This window comes from Haplochromis burtoni, unplaced genomic scaffold (assembly GCF_018398535.1).
Source record: "Haplochromis burtoni strain Fernald_Lab_line unplaced genomic scaffold, NCSU_Asbu1 Contig_15, whole genome shotgun sequence".
NCBI lineage: Eukaryota > Metazoa > Chordata > Actinopteri > Cichliformes > Cichlidae > Haplochromis > Haplochromis burtoni.
In genome coordinates, this window is record NW_024582376.1 from 4,163,199 (window position 1) to 4,183,206 (window position 20,008).

The following is a 20,008-nucleotide window of genomic DNA, read 5'->3' on the forward strand; positions in this document are numbered from 1 at the left end:
CATGTATGTGGAAATATGTGTGTATGTACATACGCATGCATAGATGCATGTATATATACATATATGTATGGGTGTATCTGTATGTATGCAGGTGTATGAATAATTTGTACATATCTTTCTTGTGTAAATGTAAATCTGTCTGTGTTATTATGTAAATACTTACTTACGCTATTGTGTATTTCACACGGAGAGATGCCAAACTGCCTTTCATTGTTCTTGTAACAGTGATAATGAAGAGCTATTCTATTCTAATCTATTCTATACGGCTAATACTGGGCCAGATCCCCTTTTTGTCTTCATAACTCTTTGTGCTAACCATTAGCGGCTAATGGACTGCAATCTGGTGACTGCGGAGACCGTTCAAGTACAGTGAACTCACTGTTGTGTTCAAGAAAACAGAGATGATTTTCACCTAGAGACCTGCTGCTCACTGGATATTTCCCTTTTTTCAGTTCATCTTCTGTAAACCCCAAAGATGTTTGTGCAGGAAAAATCCCAGCACATCTTTAGTTCCTGAAATACACTTAAATCACCTTTTTTGCCCCATTATGATGCTTCGTTTGAACTTCAATAATCTACATATGTAAATACACTGCGTTGCTGTATTGTGATTGGCTGATAACGCACTGGTGTTACCTAAAGGTTGAACAGTAGCGTGTAAGCAGATCACAAACTCTTAGATGATGTCTTTTCAGTCATTTGTCACATCATTTAAACAGCTGTCATCATATAATCATATGGATTCAGAAGCTACTGGCTGCTTTTTTATATTCACACCTAAGGTTTGAATTCAAGTTCTGCCTAAACTGAACGCTTGAAGTTAAACTACAGTAAAAAATGGAAAAAAAGGAAGCAACACAGTCTACTCCCTCAGTATTAATATACGATTGAGAAAACATCGTGTTTTTCATGGCTTTTAATAGTTTCAGTTAGTACGACATGGCAACAATCAGAAACACAACACAGAAAATTAAGCATCTGTACAGCAAAAAAAAACCCCAAAAAACCCTTCAGTTTTAGTTTTTCTATCAACATAATTACATGTCTATAAAAATAAAAAACCATTCCCATTATTCATTTGTTAGGGAATTTGATAAAAATAACCCTTCTAACTAATACTGACGTCTGGGTCTCAATAGATGATAGATGACTGTGACATTCACTTTTTCTAAAGTACAACACACACATATTACATGACTATTGTTACTATGCACAGATACACATGAGCACACATTAGGAAACTGAAGCACATCACCACCTCATACTGAGGTCAAAGCTGCACATTCACATTAGAATGACACATACAACAAATACTTAAAGTGTTAACCTGTTACAGGAGCTTCAGAGCAATACGAGTTGAAAGCCGTTTTTCACATTGTCATTTCAGAATTTAACAACATACTGGTCTCAAGCTGGCACAGTCTAGTGTAACATATGAGTTTGGCTACTCTGAAATCTTCTGGTTAACACGAATGTCACAAAATTATTAATCACGTTTATTTCACTCCACGGTAAGTGCATTGTTTGTCCAGAGCTCGTCACAGGGCAAAGACTCACTGTTTAAAAACATGACAAAGGTGCTCACTATGAAAGGCAGGTATGACATGTAAAACACAGGGCACATTTTTACAGTAAACATCAAAGTACACATATGTACATGCAGGCATATGCCATCTACATTTATGTTCATTTCATGAACATTTTAAGTCACCAGATCACGCAGCTGACAACCTACGTCATACAGCTAAATCACGTCAAAGCAGTGCTAAGTACTAAACATTTCATATGTACAGGAATCCCAGTTAGACTGAAAAGATTCACACACTCATAAAAAACCACAGAGTTCATTTAATGCCCTTAACTCCACAATCTGCCTCTATCTTTACCTTTAAATGACTTTTAAAAAAATAACTGAATTAAACATATAATTTAAACTGATTTCCTTCATTTGCTGCAGAATTTATAAGTACAAGACAAAGATCAGTCAGCAACTGACGGCCTATGTCAGCGCGCTGTGAGCTGCACATTTAACGGTTTTCTTGACAATGTTTTATTTGTGACTGTAAGATCTGATACATGCTAACATCAATACTATTATGACAGATGATCCATTCGGTAAAGTAAATCTGCTTGGCATCTTTCTTGGCCTTCAGACAACAATTCTGATGGCTAAAGATCCAAACGGGACAGGCAAAAAAAACCCCAACCTATTATGACAGAGGCAGTGGGGCTACAGCAGTGGCGTGCGCGCACCATCCAGTGGTTAAAACCCGCAACAGCAGCTATTACGACATGGATAATGTAGAAACGCATCACTTTCAAGGAAAAACAGAGCTACAGACCTTCATTGGAACGCATAATACTCCACTTTTAAATCAGTGAACATAAACTTCTGTTTTTTGCAGCCTCTGTTTGCAAAGTATACCCCCAACCCCACCTTTCAGTTCCTTTCCTCAGACTAGTGCAGATTCAACATGCAAGCATAAACACCACCAAAAAACAGTGCCAGAGAGGATTTTAGCCTAGCAAGTTCAAATGAACTATTTTCTCCTTTCCTCAACTGCATCTCATTCCAGCACGATGCATCTCTATCGTAACACCTCGCATAGATACTAAAATTCCCCAATAATTCAGTAGTTTCAATTTAAAGTACACGTCACAGTGTGTTAAACAATGTAAAAAAAGGGGGATTTCAGAAAAAAAAAGCAGTGCAGTGGAGCTTGAAAGTAAACATCACTTATGTACAGTGCAGGACATTTTCATTAGAGGATTACAGTATTCCCCATCCAGAGTTATAAACCAAAATCTATGAATTCGCACAATCAAATACACTCACAGTCAGTGTGATAATAATTCCCAGTTCAAAACAATGCAAGCAGGACATTGTCAACATTTTCCATTCACACTGCATTGAGTCTTTATATGGCACTTCAGATGGCTTCTTCAGACTGTTATTAAACACATTTTTTAGTCACTAATAGCTGAAAGCCTCAAGGACAACAGTTTACTGTAATAAGAGAAGGAACTTCAGAAAAGCAAGGTTAGAAAACGAATCCATCTCTGTGTTTTAAATCTTAACAAGGCTTCAAGGAGCACTGTTCGCTCACACGCTGCTGCCTTGGCTCTTTAGAGTGGTGACTCTGCGCACGAACCTCCTGGTGCTCCGGCGGTAGCGTGGTTGCGTGAAGTAAAACAGAATCGGGTCCAGAAAGCTGTTCATGCTGGCAAACGGTCTGGTGCTCTTATAGATGATTGAGAACAAGTTTCTTGTTGTGCAGGGAGCATTGGGCAAGGTGCGCACCACCAGGTACAGAGTCTTTGTGAGGTGAAACGGGAGGAAGCTTACGCAGAACACCGCGGCTACAATAATGATCATCCTCACCGCCCTGTCTCGTTTATCCCCAGGCGCTATGGAGACGCCCTGGTAGGACACTGGGCGGCAGAGGATGAAGGCCATCTTGCAGTAGCAAACCATCACGCCTATGAAAGGCAGCAAGAAGCCGAGGCACGTCAGAGCCATGCCGTAAGGATAGTAGTCTACCGAGCGCCCTGGCGTGCTCAAATCGTAGCACACGGTGCGGTTGCGCTGTTGCCCTGTTGCTGCAAAGTGGAAAGTTGGCGCGCACAGGGAGCCAACCACCAGCCATACCAATCCGCAGACGCACCACACCATCTTGCGACCGCCCTGCTTGTGCCACACCGAGAGAGGGTGGCAAATGGCCAAATAACGCTGCACACTGATGCAGGTCAGGAACAGGATGCTGCCATGGAGATTACTGAAACAGGAACACAGAGAAGAAAATGTTGTTGAGCTGAATATTATCACAATCCATTTGTATGTTCTGCAAAATCAAAGTTTTTCTTCAAAAAAGTGCTTTTATTAAGGGACCTTCAGTATAGCATTTCTAAAGTATTTTTTTCGTTTCTATTTGCACATGATAACAGAATTATTTCAGAAAAACAAGAGACCCTGCTTATATTTGGAGAAAGAAGGGCAAGAATTAGCAGCAAAACTGGGTCTTCCCTTTGTCAACTCAAAACATACGTTGCTCCTGGTGAAAAACTACTTCCTGAAGACTAAAGTAACCATTAGTGACTGTATGGTGAACTGAAGACCACAGTCCATGCCAGCGGACTATAAAATCTGGAGGAGCTTGAGAGATTATCCAAAGAGGAATGAGCTGTCAGTGTGTTCCCAAAGTGCTTTTAACATCATCTAACAGAAGCTGAAACCGCCTCCCCCACAGTGTTTCCTATGATTGTGCTCATTGTTTTTCCAGCACAAAATTTGGCAATAATACCCCTACTGAGGACTATTTCCAGATATTTCCACCAAAAGAAGATTTGTGCTGGTGGCAAAACCAAAACCAAAAAACCCCCAGATCAAGATCAAAGTTGCAGAAAACAGGAAGAATTCCCACAAGACATGTAGCCAACAGACTCTGTTTCCCGTGATTTTTCTTCAAATCCCAACTTCTGCTACTAATGGCATCCGATGACCATTTCTCAAGAAAGTCCAAATGTAGTCCCGTTCTCAAAGGGCAACTGTGTGTGAGCACTAGCACTATTTCTGCATCTGCATTAGATACCTTGCCATGTTCAAAGGTTTGGAACTTCTTCCATAAACTAGTTTTCATGCTTTACACACCCGTTCACGTCACACTTGTGCGCACTATAATGCAAAAAAGTACATTTTTTCCAGTATACTTAAATATTAGTGTCATTGTCTCCATTCCCATTACTTATCACATCTCAGATCCAATTTTCTTTCCCATTCCTGTCCAAAAATAGGACAATTCACATAATAACACTGTGTCACATATCACTTGCATACACAGACCTTAACAATGAAAAATGAATTCCCAAAAATTACATAATAAAATCTGAAAAATGAGCCAATAATCAACCATGAACCCACCTGTAGAACTGAAACCTGACCATCTTACAGGTAAACTCCCCAAAGGGCCAGTAGTCATGACTCGCATAGTTGTAGATGAGTAAAGGAAGTGACATCACATACAGAAAGTCGGCTATGGCCAAGTTGAGCATGTAGATGTTGTTTCTGGACAAATTGGACCTCTTCCTCCATATCTTCAGTATGACGGTGGCATTCAGAGGAATCCCAAGCAGGAAGACGATGGTGTACACAGCAGGAAGTAAAATGCGCTTAAAGTCTTCCTTGTAGGTGCAGCGAGGGTTAACCGCCCCACTAACACTGCTGATGTTACTGAGAGCGTTAATGAAGCTGTCTGCTGGGTAAAGCTCTGTAGGGTGTGAGAGCAGGTCCACTAAGGAAGTTTTTGAGTTGAGGGCTTCTGTGGGGATGGTGCTGAAAGAATCTGGCATCTTCACATTCTGGAGGAGAGAGAGAGAGACAGGTGAGACTTGGTAGCAAGATTTGCTCGAGATCAAACACGATTACCGAGCTATTGTGTTTGATGGAGTACAGACAGAACGTTATAGGTCTTCTTCTTATTAGTTGTCTGTGGTGTACAAACTAACCCAGGAAGGCACACAAACAGCCATATTCAGCTTGGCCAACACTGTAGGAGGAGCAGTTCTCTCCTGCTCGTGTATAACCTTGACCTTGAACACAGTTTGGCTGAAAAGCCATTAGGTGATCACTGTGTGCAAATTTCACTAAATTCTAAGAGGAGTGGATGGACGAGTGCCATCACATCACATCATCGATTATTTTGCCGTACAGGCAAAAAACCAACATTTATTTTGGATGTAACGGCACACACACACACACACACAGCCTTACCTAGAAGACAGACTCCTATTGTTCCCATTTGTCGATTTAACTGGGAAAACACATGAAAGCAATGTTTCTATAGCATGCCACGATTAGACAAATGAAACAGAAAATATGCAAGAAAACAAATGGATGAAATAGAGAGAGAGGACAACTCTCCACCAGAGGGCACAAGAGATCTGCGTCTGTGTTATATCCTCCAATATTACACAAAAGCAGTCACCTTGAGCCCTGTGAACACAGGACCTTCCGTATTTCTTATTTGGACAAGTGTATTCAGGTATTTATTTGACACTAGTTCATACTAAAAGCCTTGAACAGACAATTTAGTGCAAACTATGCAGTATCTAACATAAAAGCAGGAAAGCCGCATTTGATAAATTTTTGGAGGAGCAGCAGTGAGCAAGAAAAGATTGTTTTTGCAGTTTTTTAAACCACATGTTTGTAAAAAACACTTGTAGTTAATCATATTTTTAAAGTATAATCCTAATTATTATAAGGGCTTATTAGTATCTCTGACAAATACCTCATAACCCGACTTGAAACCTAATAATCTCCTGGGTGTGCTCACTGTAAAAAGGGCTCACTTTGTATTTACGAATACATACGACAGACTGTAAGAACTACAACAAAATAGGTGCTGCAGTGAAATAATCATTTAATCTCTCCATCATTTTCTGACAAGTGTAGACCAAGACGTTTGGTCAAGTTTGGAAATGAAAACCACTGCAGACTGTCTGATCTCCCACTCACATTTCGCAACGTCTGGAACAGGCCCACTATACACAAACAGACTTATCAATGATCTTAAATATTCTTCTGCCTTACAACATCAGTCATATCCACTTCCCTCATGGCAGCAGGCAGCTGAGTAAGTGATCTGCCTAAGACACTTCCTCCATAGCCCGGTGCTTCCTCAGACTGTTACTCACTACATTTCACAACCAACCAACCAACAAGCCAACCAACACCCTCGAGCCTGCGTCTGTGCTTGTGTGCCAGAGTGTGTACATGTCAGGTATCTCTCAAAGCTGCTTAAAAAACTGTCTTTGGATGTGTTCAAAAAAAGTGTTTTAGGTGAACTCCTCTGTGTGGGTGCGCAGATGTGAACAGAAGTGACGCACAATTTTATAACTCCTGGCACAGAAACTGAGGGAGAGGAGGTGAAGGGAGCAGTGTGCCAAAGGACCACTGAGCATTTATCTGCAAAGATGAATAGAAAACATTGTTGAGGAGTGCTCTGCAGTCTGTTTTATCTGCTGATGACTCATGCACGGCGTACTTCAGATCAGTAATTTGGTTGAAAATCAACTCCGCAAAAGGCCTTGAAGCCAAAATTCTTGGCTAACCTGAAGCACAAAGACTCTGAATTAAGTCTGCAGCTGTTTTCATGTTAAATAAAGTCTGATTTTCATGAAACGCACTAAACTGCAGCACCACAGAAACAGTCATGGTCCTAGGGCTCTTGCTTTTGCCACAGAGGAAGCTCTATTACTCATCTTTATGTTCAGGCTTGCTTTTAGACACCTCGCAGAGCCTGACCTGAATAAAACACAATGAAATGTGTAATAGTTTGAGCAGTAGCTCCTGTTTGTGACATGTTTTGGTGCTCATAGTTCATTATTAACAGAACAGTTCAAGGACAAGCAGTAACATGAAAGCTAAGCTATAATTCATTTTACAAAAGAACTAATCAGCTCATTGCCACATTTTCCTTCTTTAGCAGTACCGCAATCTTTCAGACAATACGGTAAGTATAGAGAAAGAGAAGCACACATCCTGGATCCTACAAGCCCTAGCAAGAAAACCACTGGTTTCAAAGTAAGAGCTGAGATGTGAGAGGCCAATAAACCACTGATTCCCATGCTGAATATCTGCACCTTTTAGGATAAGTATTGTGGTGGAGATGATTTATATATCAAATAAAGCCAGATTATTTTTAAAAGGTTTTGGAATAGGGGGCAAATAGAAGTAAAAGCTCTTTCTGATCTATTCATGTTCAGGGCTCATGTCAAAAATTGTTTCTAGAAAAAAGGGAAACAGATGTTGTGATTTAGTGAAAACATGGACAAGCATACTCGCCATAAAGACGAAACTCAGCCTGAACTCTCCTAGGGAGTTTTCTTGTAACTTCTTTATTATTACTAGTATTAGTTTTTCCCAGTTTAGGTTGCCCTTAAGTTTTTGCATTTGCTTAGATGCTTTTATCAGCCACAATCAATCGGCTCGCTTTTTCTTAAGATTTCTGTTTCATGCCTTTGTTTGTTCGCGTTTAGGTCTGCACCACAATCCCTACTAGGTCTGCATCAGCGGACGGTGACAGTGGGAAAGGCAATCCGTGACTGATAGTGTTTCATTGCATGGGCAGTGTGTTTGGTTTCACTGTCATGCTGAAAAATGAAGCCATTCTAAATAAGACGTTTTCCAGATGGTAATATATGGTGGATCAAAATCTGATGGTAGTTTTCTGTGATCATAATTCTATCAATTTTAACAAGATCTCCAACACCTCTGGCTGAAATGCAGTCCCAAACCATGACAGAGCCTCCACTGTGTTTTACATATGGCTGTAGAGACTCACTGTTGTAACTGTCCCATGATCTCCTCTGTGCATATTGACACTTTGAACCAGAAATTGAATTGGTATCATCAATCTATAACACCTGTTACCACTGATTTTCATTTCAGGCCTTAGCCTTTACTCACTGTTTCTTTAAGGCACAGAAAGTAATTTTTTAGCTTATTTTTATTTATTTAATAAAAAAATTATGTTGTACTCACAAATATATACTGATTAGTGTGTAATTAGGTCTTCGAGCAAAATGATGCGTTCTCATAAACTGAAAATAAATCCATTAAAAATGCATATGAGCAGGTGGCAGCTTGCATATCTACTGACACCTAGTGTTGAGATTTTACACACAATACCTTTAAGCACATGACCTTCATATACTGGTCATCTGCTTTAGATAGTTTATTTAGGCCAATTCCACCTGTCCAATTTGCTCACATTTTTAAGGACACAGTGAACACTAGTTTGAACTAATAGCTCTTTACTAATCACCTCATTGGTGCATTAATACTATTTTATGCCTTTCAATCTTTGACATTTCTCATAGATTCAACTAAAGAAATTGGAGTAAATTATGAGTTTCTGCAACAGGCTAGAAACAAAGTGTTTAAAGAAACAATTTTGGTGCTTTATGAAATTTTCTATCACATGTAGACACAACACTGGTTCAGTCTCTTGAGTTGGTGCCTTTTTTATTCTTGAATGCTTCATAGGTCAGGGTTAAGTCACTTAAACAAGAAAACAAAAAACATTCTACTGAAAATGATCAGAAACAGGGACTGGAATGAAAACGAGTGAAAAAGCAGCCAATGTCCAAAGAAAGACCTTTAGAAAGCCAGGATAACTGCCTAAAAACTGCCTAAAAAATGGTGCTACATTTTATATGGCATAACCCAGAGTAACATGCGCCAAAGAGTGCTGTTGAAATCTGAAGCATGCACAGTGTGTGTGTAGCTATAAAAATGCAAGCATTCATGCCTGTGAGTGAGCCTCTAAATTTGTTACCCTTTGTTACCATTTGAAAGTTTTACTGAGATTTAAATCTCATTTCCAAGACAGACTTGGCAACGATTTCAGGGTAAGAAGTGTGCTCCATTTATTCTAAAATAACCTATTAGTTTATCAATATAAGGAAATATTACTAAAAACACTAACTTAAACGAACAAAACTTCACTCACTGAACTTCCCTAGTACATGTGAAGCTAACATAAACCTGCTCAATACGCGTTCTCTTTACATCCTTCCTGAAAAGATTCAGTCATTTAAATGGTGCAGTAATTGGACTATTTAGAGATTTTGAGACCAAATCCTGATATGTTGTCGTCTTTATTGTAATTTTTTTTCCAGCATGCAGATACAGTGTATCAAAGTTATAATGTAAATGGAAAGATAAGCTGACATTTAAGGTTATCTGCACTACCAGGAGAGGAAAAAAAATTACAGAAATAATACAGATGCTGTTTTCAGTGCTAATAGTAAAGAAAACTCTTACCTTTAAAAGTATTTAATCCAGATTGGAAAAAAAAAAAACTTGTTGGAGAATGCGGGCATCGATCCCGCTACCTCTCGCATGCTAAGCGAGCGCTCTACCATTTGAGCTAATTCCCCTTCATGCTGTGTGCTGCAAAAATAAAGCCTTTAGAGGCACACACCCACAGCCCTGCTCACTCACGTAATGTGACCAGTTAATGACAGGGACACTTTCTCTTTGCAATACACACACCCTCACAAACACCCTGCTGCATACTCTCCACCCTGAGGACTGCCAAAAGGCTGAGCTGAGCAAGTCACACAAGGTTATTTATAAACCATGACTGCAAGAATGTGACTGCTACACTCAGGACAAATATAGGAGATTAATAATTCATCATAACAAAGCCGTAAATCAAATGACACCTAGACTGCATTAATGATTATTCTGCATGTGGATATGGTGTCAGGACCTTTGAACTTTGATTAAGGTAATGCAAGGTAACTCTAACTACGTCAATATCACAAGTAATGACTGATAGCAGAGCCCAGCTTATATTTAAACCACGTAACCCGGAGAGTGCACTTACTGCCTTAAGGCTCTGCGTGTGTTTTTATTGCGGTACTATGAAAAATGAACATGACTGTGTAATGTAAACCAGCAGAACTTTAAGGTTCCTCTCAGTGTTACAGAAATTTATGAGGTGTTTTAAACTCATTGTTTGGTTTTGGTGTTTAGGCCAAGAATAGAACTAGAGACACAAAGTCACTAACCAGATGTGTAATATGGCAGAAATCTCTACTAGGAGTAAGTGGAGACAGAAGAAAAACGTCATAAGCCAACAAATGTCTGATTTGTATGTGCAAACATGTCCGACATAAATTTTATATTAAAATAATGTTATATACAAATCAAAAACGTGGTGTTCCTACTATTATTATTATTCTTAATGTATGTTTCTGTCTGATCCACAGATAAAACTCCAAAGAGACATTTGGAGAGAAGAGATAATGGATATGTTTCCGTGGACGATTCTTATATAGCATTTTTCTACTCTACCTAAGCACTCAAAGCGATTTAAACTATGTGCCTCATTCACCAATTCACACAAGCGCTTTATTCTCTGCTTTTTCCTACTGAAGTGCTTTCTATCTAACATGCATGCTATGACGGAGAGCAACTTGGTGTTAGTATTTTACCTAAGGATATCTGGCATGCAGACTGGAGCAGCCAGGTGTCGAATAGCCAACCTTCCAAAGAAGAAGTCCTACAAAATAAATAAAAGAATGTAAAAATTAAAACACGTGAAACACAAAATCGTGCCCAGCAAAAACAAAAAAGCTTCATAGCTGGTGAGCTTTAGAAACATTGACCTACAGAATGCCTAATTAAAACTGGCAGATAAGGTGACATAAAGAGTTATACTGGCGTGCATGTAGGAAGGCTATCTCTCTATCATTTAAATGAACAGAAAAGGGAGATTTAGAGGAGAGGACAGCAAGCAGGCCACAATTAAAGTCCAATTACTTTCCCATCTCCGATCTCTAAAGTCCCTGGAGACCCTAATCAATGATTCATGCCCGCTGCCCCTCATTCAGTCCCGTGCTCGGTTGTAGTTAATTGGGGAAACAAAATGACGAGCCAGGAAATCGATATTAGTATCACACATGAGTATACGCGCAGTACAATCAGGTCTGCAGACGCACACTGCAGCCCTACCTAGCAATCAGGAGCAAATCTACAGTAAACAAAACAGAGTAAATTCAGGAGCGCAGTAGGAGTACAATAATCAACTATACAAACTAATAGCATGACACAGAAACACACAAACCTTCCACATATCAGTGTGATCAACATTCAGGTCACAGCCCTCTATTGTGGATTAGAAAAAAACAGACTGCGATAATTATCGCTGCTAATACGGTGCATGAAGACAGGAGACAGGAGACGCTTTAAACTAATCAGCTGCACCATAAAGAGGACGGGTGATAAGCAAAGCTGGTGTTCCATCAAAACCGCACTACTTGCCATATGGTCACAAAGATAATAAAAGTGTTTCTTGTTGCATGTGACATAACTATACAAATCATTTAAACATTCAGTAGTGCAAACAAAGATATTACTGCAAGGCTTGTGTAGAAAGTCCCCTTCTGGCCTAAGTTAACCAAAGCATTATACCACATTTTTCACTAATGAAGTGGACAAGACTGCAGCTGATAACAGATGGCATTCTCATAATTTGCCGTATCTTGCAATCAAAAACAGGCTAACGATGTTGTTGCTGTAAGTATGTCATTAGATATACAGAGAGAAGGTCATACAATATTTCCTACAACTTTACTGTGTGTCAGCTCTTTGGTGCACAAAAGAGGTCTGATGAAATAAATGTAGTGCCAGGACAGTAGGGCACTGGTCACTGAAACTAAAATTTTGAAACACCAAAATTCTTTCTTCTATGATTAATCTGAATCATCACTCTTACTTAATTGACTTACGAGAGCAAAACGTGTTAAAATTGACTTCGGTTTAGGGTGAGGGGCTTACATGCCACACTCATCAATTGCAGAACAGTCCAAAAGTCTTGCACCACCGCTTTCTTTACAACAGACTTTCCGACGCTTGCTGCTTTTTTTACTCATTTCCAGTCCATCCTTGTACCTGACCAGTATCAAAGGAATGTTTTTGGTCATTAGCTACATAACACTGATCTGTGAGTCTTTCAAGCATAAAAAATGTGCATAACTCAATGGATCAACCAGTGTTGTGTCTATGCAAAACAGACAACTTAGCCCTTTTTAGGCACTTTGTTATGAGCAGGCTGCCACAAAGGTGTGTCATTGGTTCCAATTTCTTTAGAAAATTGTATCTTTTGCACCAACAAGGTGATTCTCAGAAACTGAACAAAAACTATTTAGAGCAGATAAACAGTATCAGAGTCATCTCCTTAACAAATAGGAAAAAAGCCACACAGACAGAGAGAACATGGCAAACTCCACACAGAAAGGCTCTAAGTGGTGATTTAACCCAGGACCTTCCTTCTGTCTGTTTGAATGCTTTGATGAGCACAACGGCAAACCTTGCCAAGCTGCTGAACTAATCAAAGAAAAAAATAACAGCAAGCAAGCTGAACGACATTTCACAATAGTTTCTCTCTTGCTTTTGTCCTTCAGCACATATATTGTTATAATAATAATGACTCACTGATAATGTAAAAGTACCCCAGAAATGCATAAATATTTTTCTGATGCATGTTTTTGTTCTTGAGCCGCTATTAGTCACATTTAATGTTGTGAGAATAACATGTTTTTACTGATCTTGAGCTCCAGTAGCTGTAACGTCTTGGTGCACAACTTGTGTTGGGCAAAAAAAAAAAAGAAGCTTAGCAAAAGCTCAACAGGCTGGTAAGCAGCAATTAGTCTGTGCCCCGTGGTTGCTGAAGTCATGTGTTTGTGCTGCAGAGGGGATGGAAATGCAGATGTGGTGAAAGCAGAGTCAGTAAAGCACAAAAAGAGAACAGAAACAAAAAAAAGTCTTTACTGACCGATCACCCAGTGCATCTGTGACAATTGCTGTGAATTGCACAACAAGTTTTGGAAACATTGGCGGTAATCTTTTTAAAACCTACTCAGGACAAAGACATTCGATTTATTTTGAGACATTCACATTAAATCACCAATTTGGCTGGTATGTTTATGATGGCTGCCATTAAGCTTGTGCTTGTTTATTCAGTGAGATAATGCTGAGGGCCACTTAACTTCATTTGATAAGCAACTTCAGCCCTAAATTTTCTGTTTACCAGGTTTTCTGCTTCTCTAACTCTGCGGCTCCAACACAGAGTTATGTTAATCTGCTACCCGGCAGACAAAACAGAGGCTCAAACAGTGCCTAGCAGAAAGGAATCTCCACTAAAAACACAGCAGCCATGTCAAAGCCCTGTGGCGACTGAAGCAGATAGCCTGTCTAAGTGATTGTTGGTTATTACGTCAGCAATATGACAACTTGTTTTTACTGGATCCGAGCACAGTTATGCACATTCTAGAGAGACATAACAAATACAAGTTATAAACCTCACATCTGCAGTTTTTTTATATCGTTTTTTCATACCGTTTATAATCTTTTACTTGCTTTGCTTACTTCGAATACGATTTACAACAAGATGTTCTTGAAGTTATCATGGTTAACAGCAGATTTATTAAAGAATGTTTAAACAGCTTTTTACGTTGCTTTGACATAGCAGTATGAGTCTTTGGTCTTGAAACGTTGTACTCTCCTGCAGCATGGCCGACAAATTTATAGAAACAACTGATTGCTGAGAACATACTATTCCTTTTTTAAAAAGGTCACTATTAAGGGTGTCTGTTCTGGGGCACATGATGTATTGCAGGCTGTTTATTAATCACAGGGTCAGTAGTTTGTGCTCCGGTGCCTCTAGTCAGCACTCTTAGGCATGATAGGGAACCCCAAATTGCTCCTGACGCATCCATCAGAGTGTGGTGCTTAAAAGGCATAGCAAAAAACAGCTGGTTGAACGTGGCTAACAGTAAAAAGCGATCACTTAGAGTAGAAAAGCTAAATAAGTACCCATCTGTTTACCATAACTATAGCAAACAATCAAGCAAACACTAGATTGTTCTTAGTAATTTTTGATAAAGCTTAAAATTAGAGTTGGATCAGGTGACCCTGGGCCCCCCATTAATTAAGCTACAGTATCCCTAGGCTGCTAGGGGCCAATTATTATTCATCTCTGTCTGTCTTTCATAATGTGTCTTTTCTCCTGTCTTCCTCACCTAATCTTGTTCCAGTTGCTTTGTGAAGCCTGGTTCTGCTCTAGGTTTCTTTCTGTTAAAAGGGAGTTTTTCCTTCCCACTGTCACCAAGAGTTTGTTCATAGGACCTCATATGACAGTTGGGGTTTTCTCTGTATTACTGTAAGGTCTGTTACCTTACAATGACGTGACTTTTGTTGTGATTTGCTGCTAAACAATAAAACTGAATTAAATTGCTATCAAATGGTCCAACTCAGTGTAACCCATAAAGACACCAGGGGCAACCTTTGGAGCTGAAAATTAAGGCAAATACCAAAGTAACAAAAACTGTATTTCCTTTAATGGCTACTACAACCTGGCACCGAAAGGGAGTCAGTTCCAATGCACTCCATGTTAAAATTTGTAACGTTACATCATTGACAAGCATATTTACAGCCTGATTTTTTCAAAATGTGTTGCTCTCTGTAGATAGTTTTCCTAGTGGGTGATTTTTTAAACTATCCTAAACTGCTTGAATGTTTGTGGCTGTTTTGATTGACAGATGCCCCACAGAGGACACTGTCAGTGCCACACACGCGAGAGAGAGGAGGAAAAAGGAGAAGGACAGCCATCTGCAGCGGCAGTCTTACACAAATTCCCGGTCTCTTCCTCACAGTGAAAAATAAAGCATATTAATTTACCACTGGAGCCAGATCACTGCAGATGCCCACAGCATCAATATCATAATGGACGGGAACTTGTAAAAGCTGTTGTTGTGTGGTCTACCAAAAAGTGATTTCTGGTATTTGCCAAAAGTGACTGTCAGTATTTAAACTGTTATAAACAATTTTTTGGCCTATAAACTTTTGTCAAACATATCTCTAGTGAATGATATCAAGCCATTTTAAGCCAAACTGTCTGCCATCAAGTTTTGGCAAATCAACTTTTATATTTCCATTGTTTATGAATGTAAAACTCTCACTGACATCAAAAATGTCTTTTTCAAAAGGGATCAGGCCAATAGGGGCAGCAGAAATTGCAACAAATATAACATAACGGTTATATAAATATATTTTAAGTAGCTGAAAGGACTGAATTGATTATAATGTAGAACACAGAGCATATACAATAACGCAAAGTACAAGTATTTTTTGTTTGTTTTATATGCAACACCTGTAAATCCTGTTGAGTGCAGACTATTAGATAAACACTGGAAATCAGTTTTTGGCACAAGACTGGGATGGTGCGTTTTTGGCTTCATTCTGTATGATCTCCTAAACTTCATAAGTTTCTACAAACTCCATAGAGATGCTTGAACAAATATTCTCACCTGGTTTGTTCCCCATAAATCATCAGAGTCCTGGGACGCATACAACGTGAGTGGATAATGATGACAGCGTCTTGCTCGAGGGCACGTAAGTTCTTGTTTATTTAACTATCGTAATGTAAGAGAACGTGAGAGTACTTTTTTTAAAGGAATTTGATTTAAAATGATGAAGAGAAACAGGAAAGGGGATACAACTGATCTGATGTTATCACACCAGACGAGCTTAATAAGTGCACTGACTGCACCAGTCGCCGGGGCTTTGAGGTGCAGGACACAGGACGTCTTACTCCAGCACCACAAATAACACAGCTACCAGCCTTCGTGACTCCTTACAGCTGCTTATTTTAGCACCACAGGAGCCCCTGCTGGGACATCTGTGCGCCTGGACGAATAATAACAAAACTACACAAATGTAGTAACAAGCTACTATATCTCAGCAGCTAGAATTGATTGTTATACACGGCAGGTCAAATTCATATCGCGATAATTCCCCAGTGGGAATAATACTTTTTAAAAAACATTCCTTTAGTCGCTAGCTGCTGAATAAAGCAATAAAACTATAAACAAACTGAACTTACCCTGAATGAAAAACGAAACAAGTGCGACAACATCAACAAGTTGGCCACTCGGCCATGGCAAACTGCTGCTCCTCGGTGATAACAAAGAGCTGGGAAACGGACTGTTGCCGGTAAAATAGCAGGTTTAAGGAAACGCCGTGCTGCTAGGTTCGAATTCACCGCTTATCTGTCCCGTACCTACCTGCAGCGGAGCGGCGAGCTGCTGCACACTTTACACGCCGTATAACTGCCACGCACGCGCAATGAGTCTTGCGCCACCTGCACGAACAAAGGGAACGACTCCAGCGACAGCTAACGTCTCGCGCCTTTAGCCGGCATCACGTGTCTGGTTTCTTAAACAGACGTTACAACGCTGTTGCTTTCAGTGGGTGTTTTAAAATCACCTAAAAAATAAAGCAGTTGCAGTGCTGTGCAAACCATCGTGATTTTTCATATTTGCATATTTATCACATTTACCTTACACTACCTTTTCCTACAAGGTAGGTCCTACCATTAATTAAAAATGACAAACCTTTCTTTATTAACCATTGCTTAAAAAGCCATCTCTACTTGCAGAGCAATATCCAACCTTTCTTTTTACTCATAAAATCTTGAAAGAGTGGTTTTAAAACTGATCATCTGCAGAGGTTTCAGAGCTCATCATCAATAATATTTTATTACAGCGATTAGTACATGCTGTAGGTATTAAAGGTACTGCATTTGAGTGGTTTGAATTACATCTTTCTAATAGACTCCAATTTGTTCATGTAAACGGGCAGTCTTCTCCATGCACACAGGTTGATTATGGAGTTCCACAGGGTTATATAGCATTTAGCTCTCTTGCATAACGCAATTCATTATTACTATTTTTTCTATTTAAAAAAAACTCCTAGAAAAGCCTTCAGTTAATCCAAAATGCTGGAGCAAGATTAGTGACAATGTCTAGAAAGAGAGAGCATGTTTCTCTTATATTGGCTTCTCTTCATTGGCACCCTGTTAAATCCACTATCAAATATAAAATCCTGCTCCTCACATACAAGGTCTTGAATAATCATCAGGTCCTGTCTTATCTTAATGACCTCATGGTATCATGTCACACCAGTAGAGCACTTTGCTCTCAGACTGAGGGCTTACTTGTTGTTCCTAGAGTATTTAAAAGTCGAATGGGAGGCAGAGCCTTCAGCTTTCAGGCCCCTCTTCTTTGGAATCAGCTCCCAGTCTAGATTCAGGAGACAGAAACCATCTCTACTTTTAAGATTAGGCTTAAAACTTTCTTTTTTGAGTAAGCTTATAGTTAGGTTAGGATCAGGTGACCATCCTTCTCTAGTTATGCTTAGCTCATCTTTTTTTTCCCTCACTCACTACGTGTTTATACACCTCTCTGCATTTCATCATCATTATTATTCATCTCTGGCTCTCTTCCACAGTGCGTCTTTTGTCTTGTTTTTCACACCTCACTCCCATCCGGTCATGGCATATGGCCGCCTCTTCCTTAGCCAGGTTCTGCAGCACGGTTCTTCCTGTTAAACGGCGTGTTTTTCTTCTCACTGTCACCAAGTGCTTGCTTATAGGTGGTCATCTGATCATTGGGGTTTTCTCTGTTTTCTCTGTATTATTTTAGGGCCTTTAATTTATAATACAAAGCACCTTGAAGGGAACTGCTGCTGTGATTTGGTGCCATATAAATTAAATGTAATTGAATTCAAATTGCTATCCAATGGTCAAATTCAATTGAATTAAAAAGCTTGCAAGAAGTAATAGTTGACAAAAATAACCAGAGTAAATACAGTTTTTAATTGTCAATGATTTCGTTTATTAAGGGAGAAAACTATAAGAACACACGTAAATAGAACTTGTCTGATAAAATTAAGGAGGCTTTGGGACTCAATTAAGCAACACTGAGAGCCATTATCCACAAATTAAGAAAACCTGGGACAGTGGTGGACATGACAAGGAGTGGCCAGCTTACCAAAATGCCTCATCCCGGAGGCTGCAAAAGAACCCAGAACCACATCCAAAGAACTGTAGGCCTCACTTTCCCCATTTAAGGTCAGAGTTCACGATTTAACAACAAGAAAGAGGCAAAAAAATGGCATCCATGGGAAAGTTCAAGTAAAAAAATTACTGCTGACCACGATTTTGCATGACAATAAATAAGCTGTTCATGCTTGAAAGTCTACCAGCATGGCTGAAAGGAAATGGGTCAAAACTCCTCCACAATGAAAGTGTCACTGCCAGTTACTTGCACTTAATTGCAGTTCTGGTTTTGCCACCCTTGGCAGGAATGACAAGGGTGGCAAAACCAGTTATTAGGTTTCATTTTGCATTTACCCAGGCTAACTTTGTGTAATACTATAATTAGCTGGATGAGCTGAACCATGTGAATGTGACAAATCTGGAAAAAAAAATCACAAAAGGGGCAAAAGCTTGTTCACAGCAGTGAATGTTTAACTGCAGGTAACCATGTTTAAGCAACAGTTAATTCCCAGGAGGAAAATTCTAACATTATAAGGGCTTCAACCAGAGAACTTGCCATAGTCCAGCACCTTTGAGTGTGTTTGCAGCTCACTGAGTTCAATGGCGGGTGTTTGGTCTGTACTAAAAAGAGTGACAGGACATGACTGGAGGTGTCACTTCTTATCATTTTTGTTTGAACTTCTATGAGGTTTATTGGTTAATTCTATTGTGCCATTGTAAACATTGCTGTGTCCTGCTCAGCACCAGGTTGTCATCATAAAAGATAAGATGCCTCCCACTGAGTGTGTCGAAGTTTGGATATAAATTTGGCAAAGCTCCAAAGTGACCAGTGGCTCTCACTTCTCTTTGTCCCTAGTTCCACATATTGAGACAGTGAACCTGGTTTTCATTGGCTGATTACAAGTCAACTTATGTGTGTTTCATGTGAAAAGTATTGTTTTAAAAAATATGCTGATGTGTAGCTTTGTCATCGCTATAACCCAAAGATGACACAGGAAGAAATAGGAAGTGCATAAAGGCTAAAGTTATTCTTGTAACAATATGTTCCACCACAGGATGAAGCAGAAGATAAGACGAAGAAGAAGATAAACTTTCAGTGCAACTATGTAATCAATGATTGTATAATTGATAACAAGTATATAAATAGGTAACTAAGTACAAGAAACAGCCAAGACTTAAAATAAGGAACAGAAAAACAAAGCAGAAAACGCTAAATTATCATGCATGTATTTACCAGTCTTTGTGCAAATTGTTGTTTTAGGCACTTGAACCAGGTTCCAATGTCTGTTTTGTCAAGCTGGACTCTGTTATCACCCAAAAAGTCCCATTATGTACTTTTGTCTCAGGTGTTGTGGCTGGTGAGTCACGCCCACATGGATTCCTTCTTCATGGCGTTTATATCTATTCTCTCTGTTAAAACTCATTTGGGCTATAATCCGATATTGTGGAAAAATATGTCACTGTAGTGATAAGGAAAGAACGACGTGCTCATTCTTGTGTTCTCGAGTCACTCTCCTCTGTATTTGTGAAGCCAGATTTCCCTCTGTTCATTTACAAAACTGGAGAGGAAGAAGACTCTTTTGTCAGGGTGTATTCAAGCC

At 39.4% G+C, this 20,008-nt stretch overlaps 1 protein-coding gene and 1 non-coding gene across 11 annotated transcripts; both read right to left on the reverse strand.

Moving 5' to 3' along the window:
• Nucleotides 1-246: 246 nt before the first annotated feature.
• On the reverse strand, nucleotides 247-16,797 carry LOC102314194 (P2Y purinoceptor 3). 10 transcript variants are annotated; one of them, XM_042218147.1, is made up of 5 exons: nucleotides 16,452-16,777; nucleotides 11,002-11,069; nucleotides 5,768-5,807; nucleotides 4,919-5,355; nucleotides 249-3,776 (listed from the first exon to the last, which is right to left on the reverse strand). In XM_042218147.1, exons 4-5 carry the CDS (start codon nucleotides 5,344-5,346, stop codon nucleotides 3,104-3,106), a joined length of 1,101 nt encoding a protein of 366 aa, XP_042074081.1. In that variant the 5' UTR covers nucleotides 5,347-5,355; nucleotides 5,768-5,807; nucleotides 11,002-11,069; nucleotides 16,452-16,777; the 3' UTR covers nucleotides 249-3,103. The 10 variants fall into 10 exon arrangements, with proteins under 10 accessions (XP_042074079.1, XP_042074081.1, XP_042074080.1 ...); XM_042218145.1 differs by lacking the exons at nucleotides 5,768-5,807; nucleotides 11,002-11,069 and adding an exon at nucleotides 15,877-15,981 and having other exon boundaries at nucleotides 247-3,776; nucleotides 16,452-16,797; XM_042218146.1 differs by lacking the exon at nucleotides 5,768-5,807 and having other exon boundaries at nucleotides 9,824-11,069; nucleotides 16,452-16,776.
• trnaa-agc lies at nucleotides 9,867-9,939 on the reverse strand. Its single transcript has one exon. It is a non-coding gene; the product is annotated as a tRNA-Ala (tRNA).
• Nucleotides 16,798-20,008: the final 3,211 nt, after the last annotated feature.

Coding starts and splice junctions, on each gene's coding strand:
- LOC102314194 (XM_042218145.1), bottom strand. CDS start 16,484: ATGTTGTCGCACTTGTTTCGTTTTTCATTCAGG. Junction 15,982..16,451: donor TGTTTCGTTTTTCATTCAGG/GTAAGTTCAGTT, acceptor ACATTACGATAG/TTAAATAAACAAGAACTTAC. Junction 3,777..4,918: donor GTCAGGTTTCAGTTCTACAG/GTGGGTTCATGG, acceptor TTCCTGTTTCAG/TAATCTCCATGGCAGCATCC.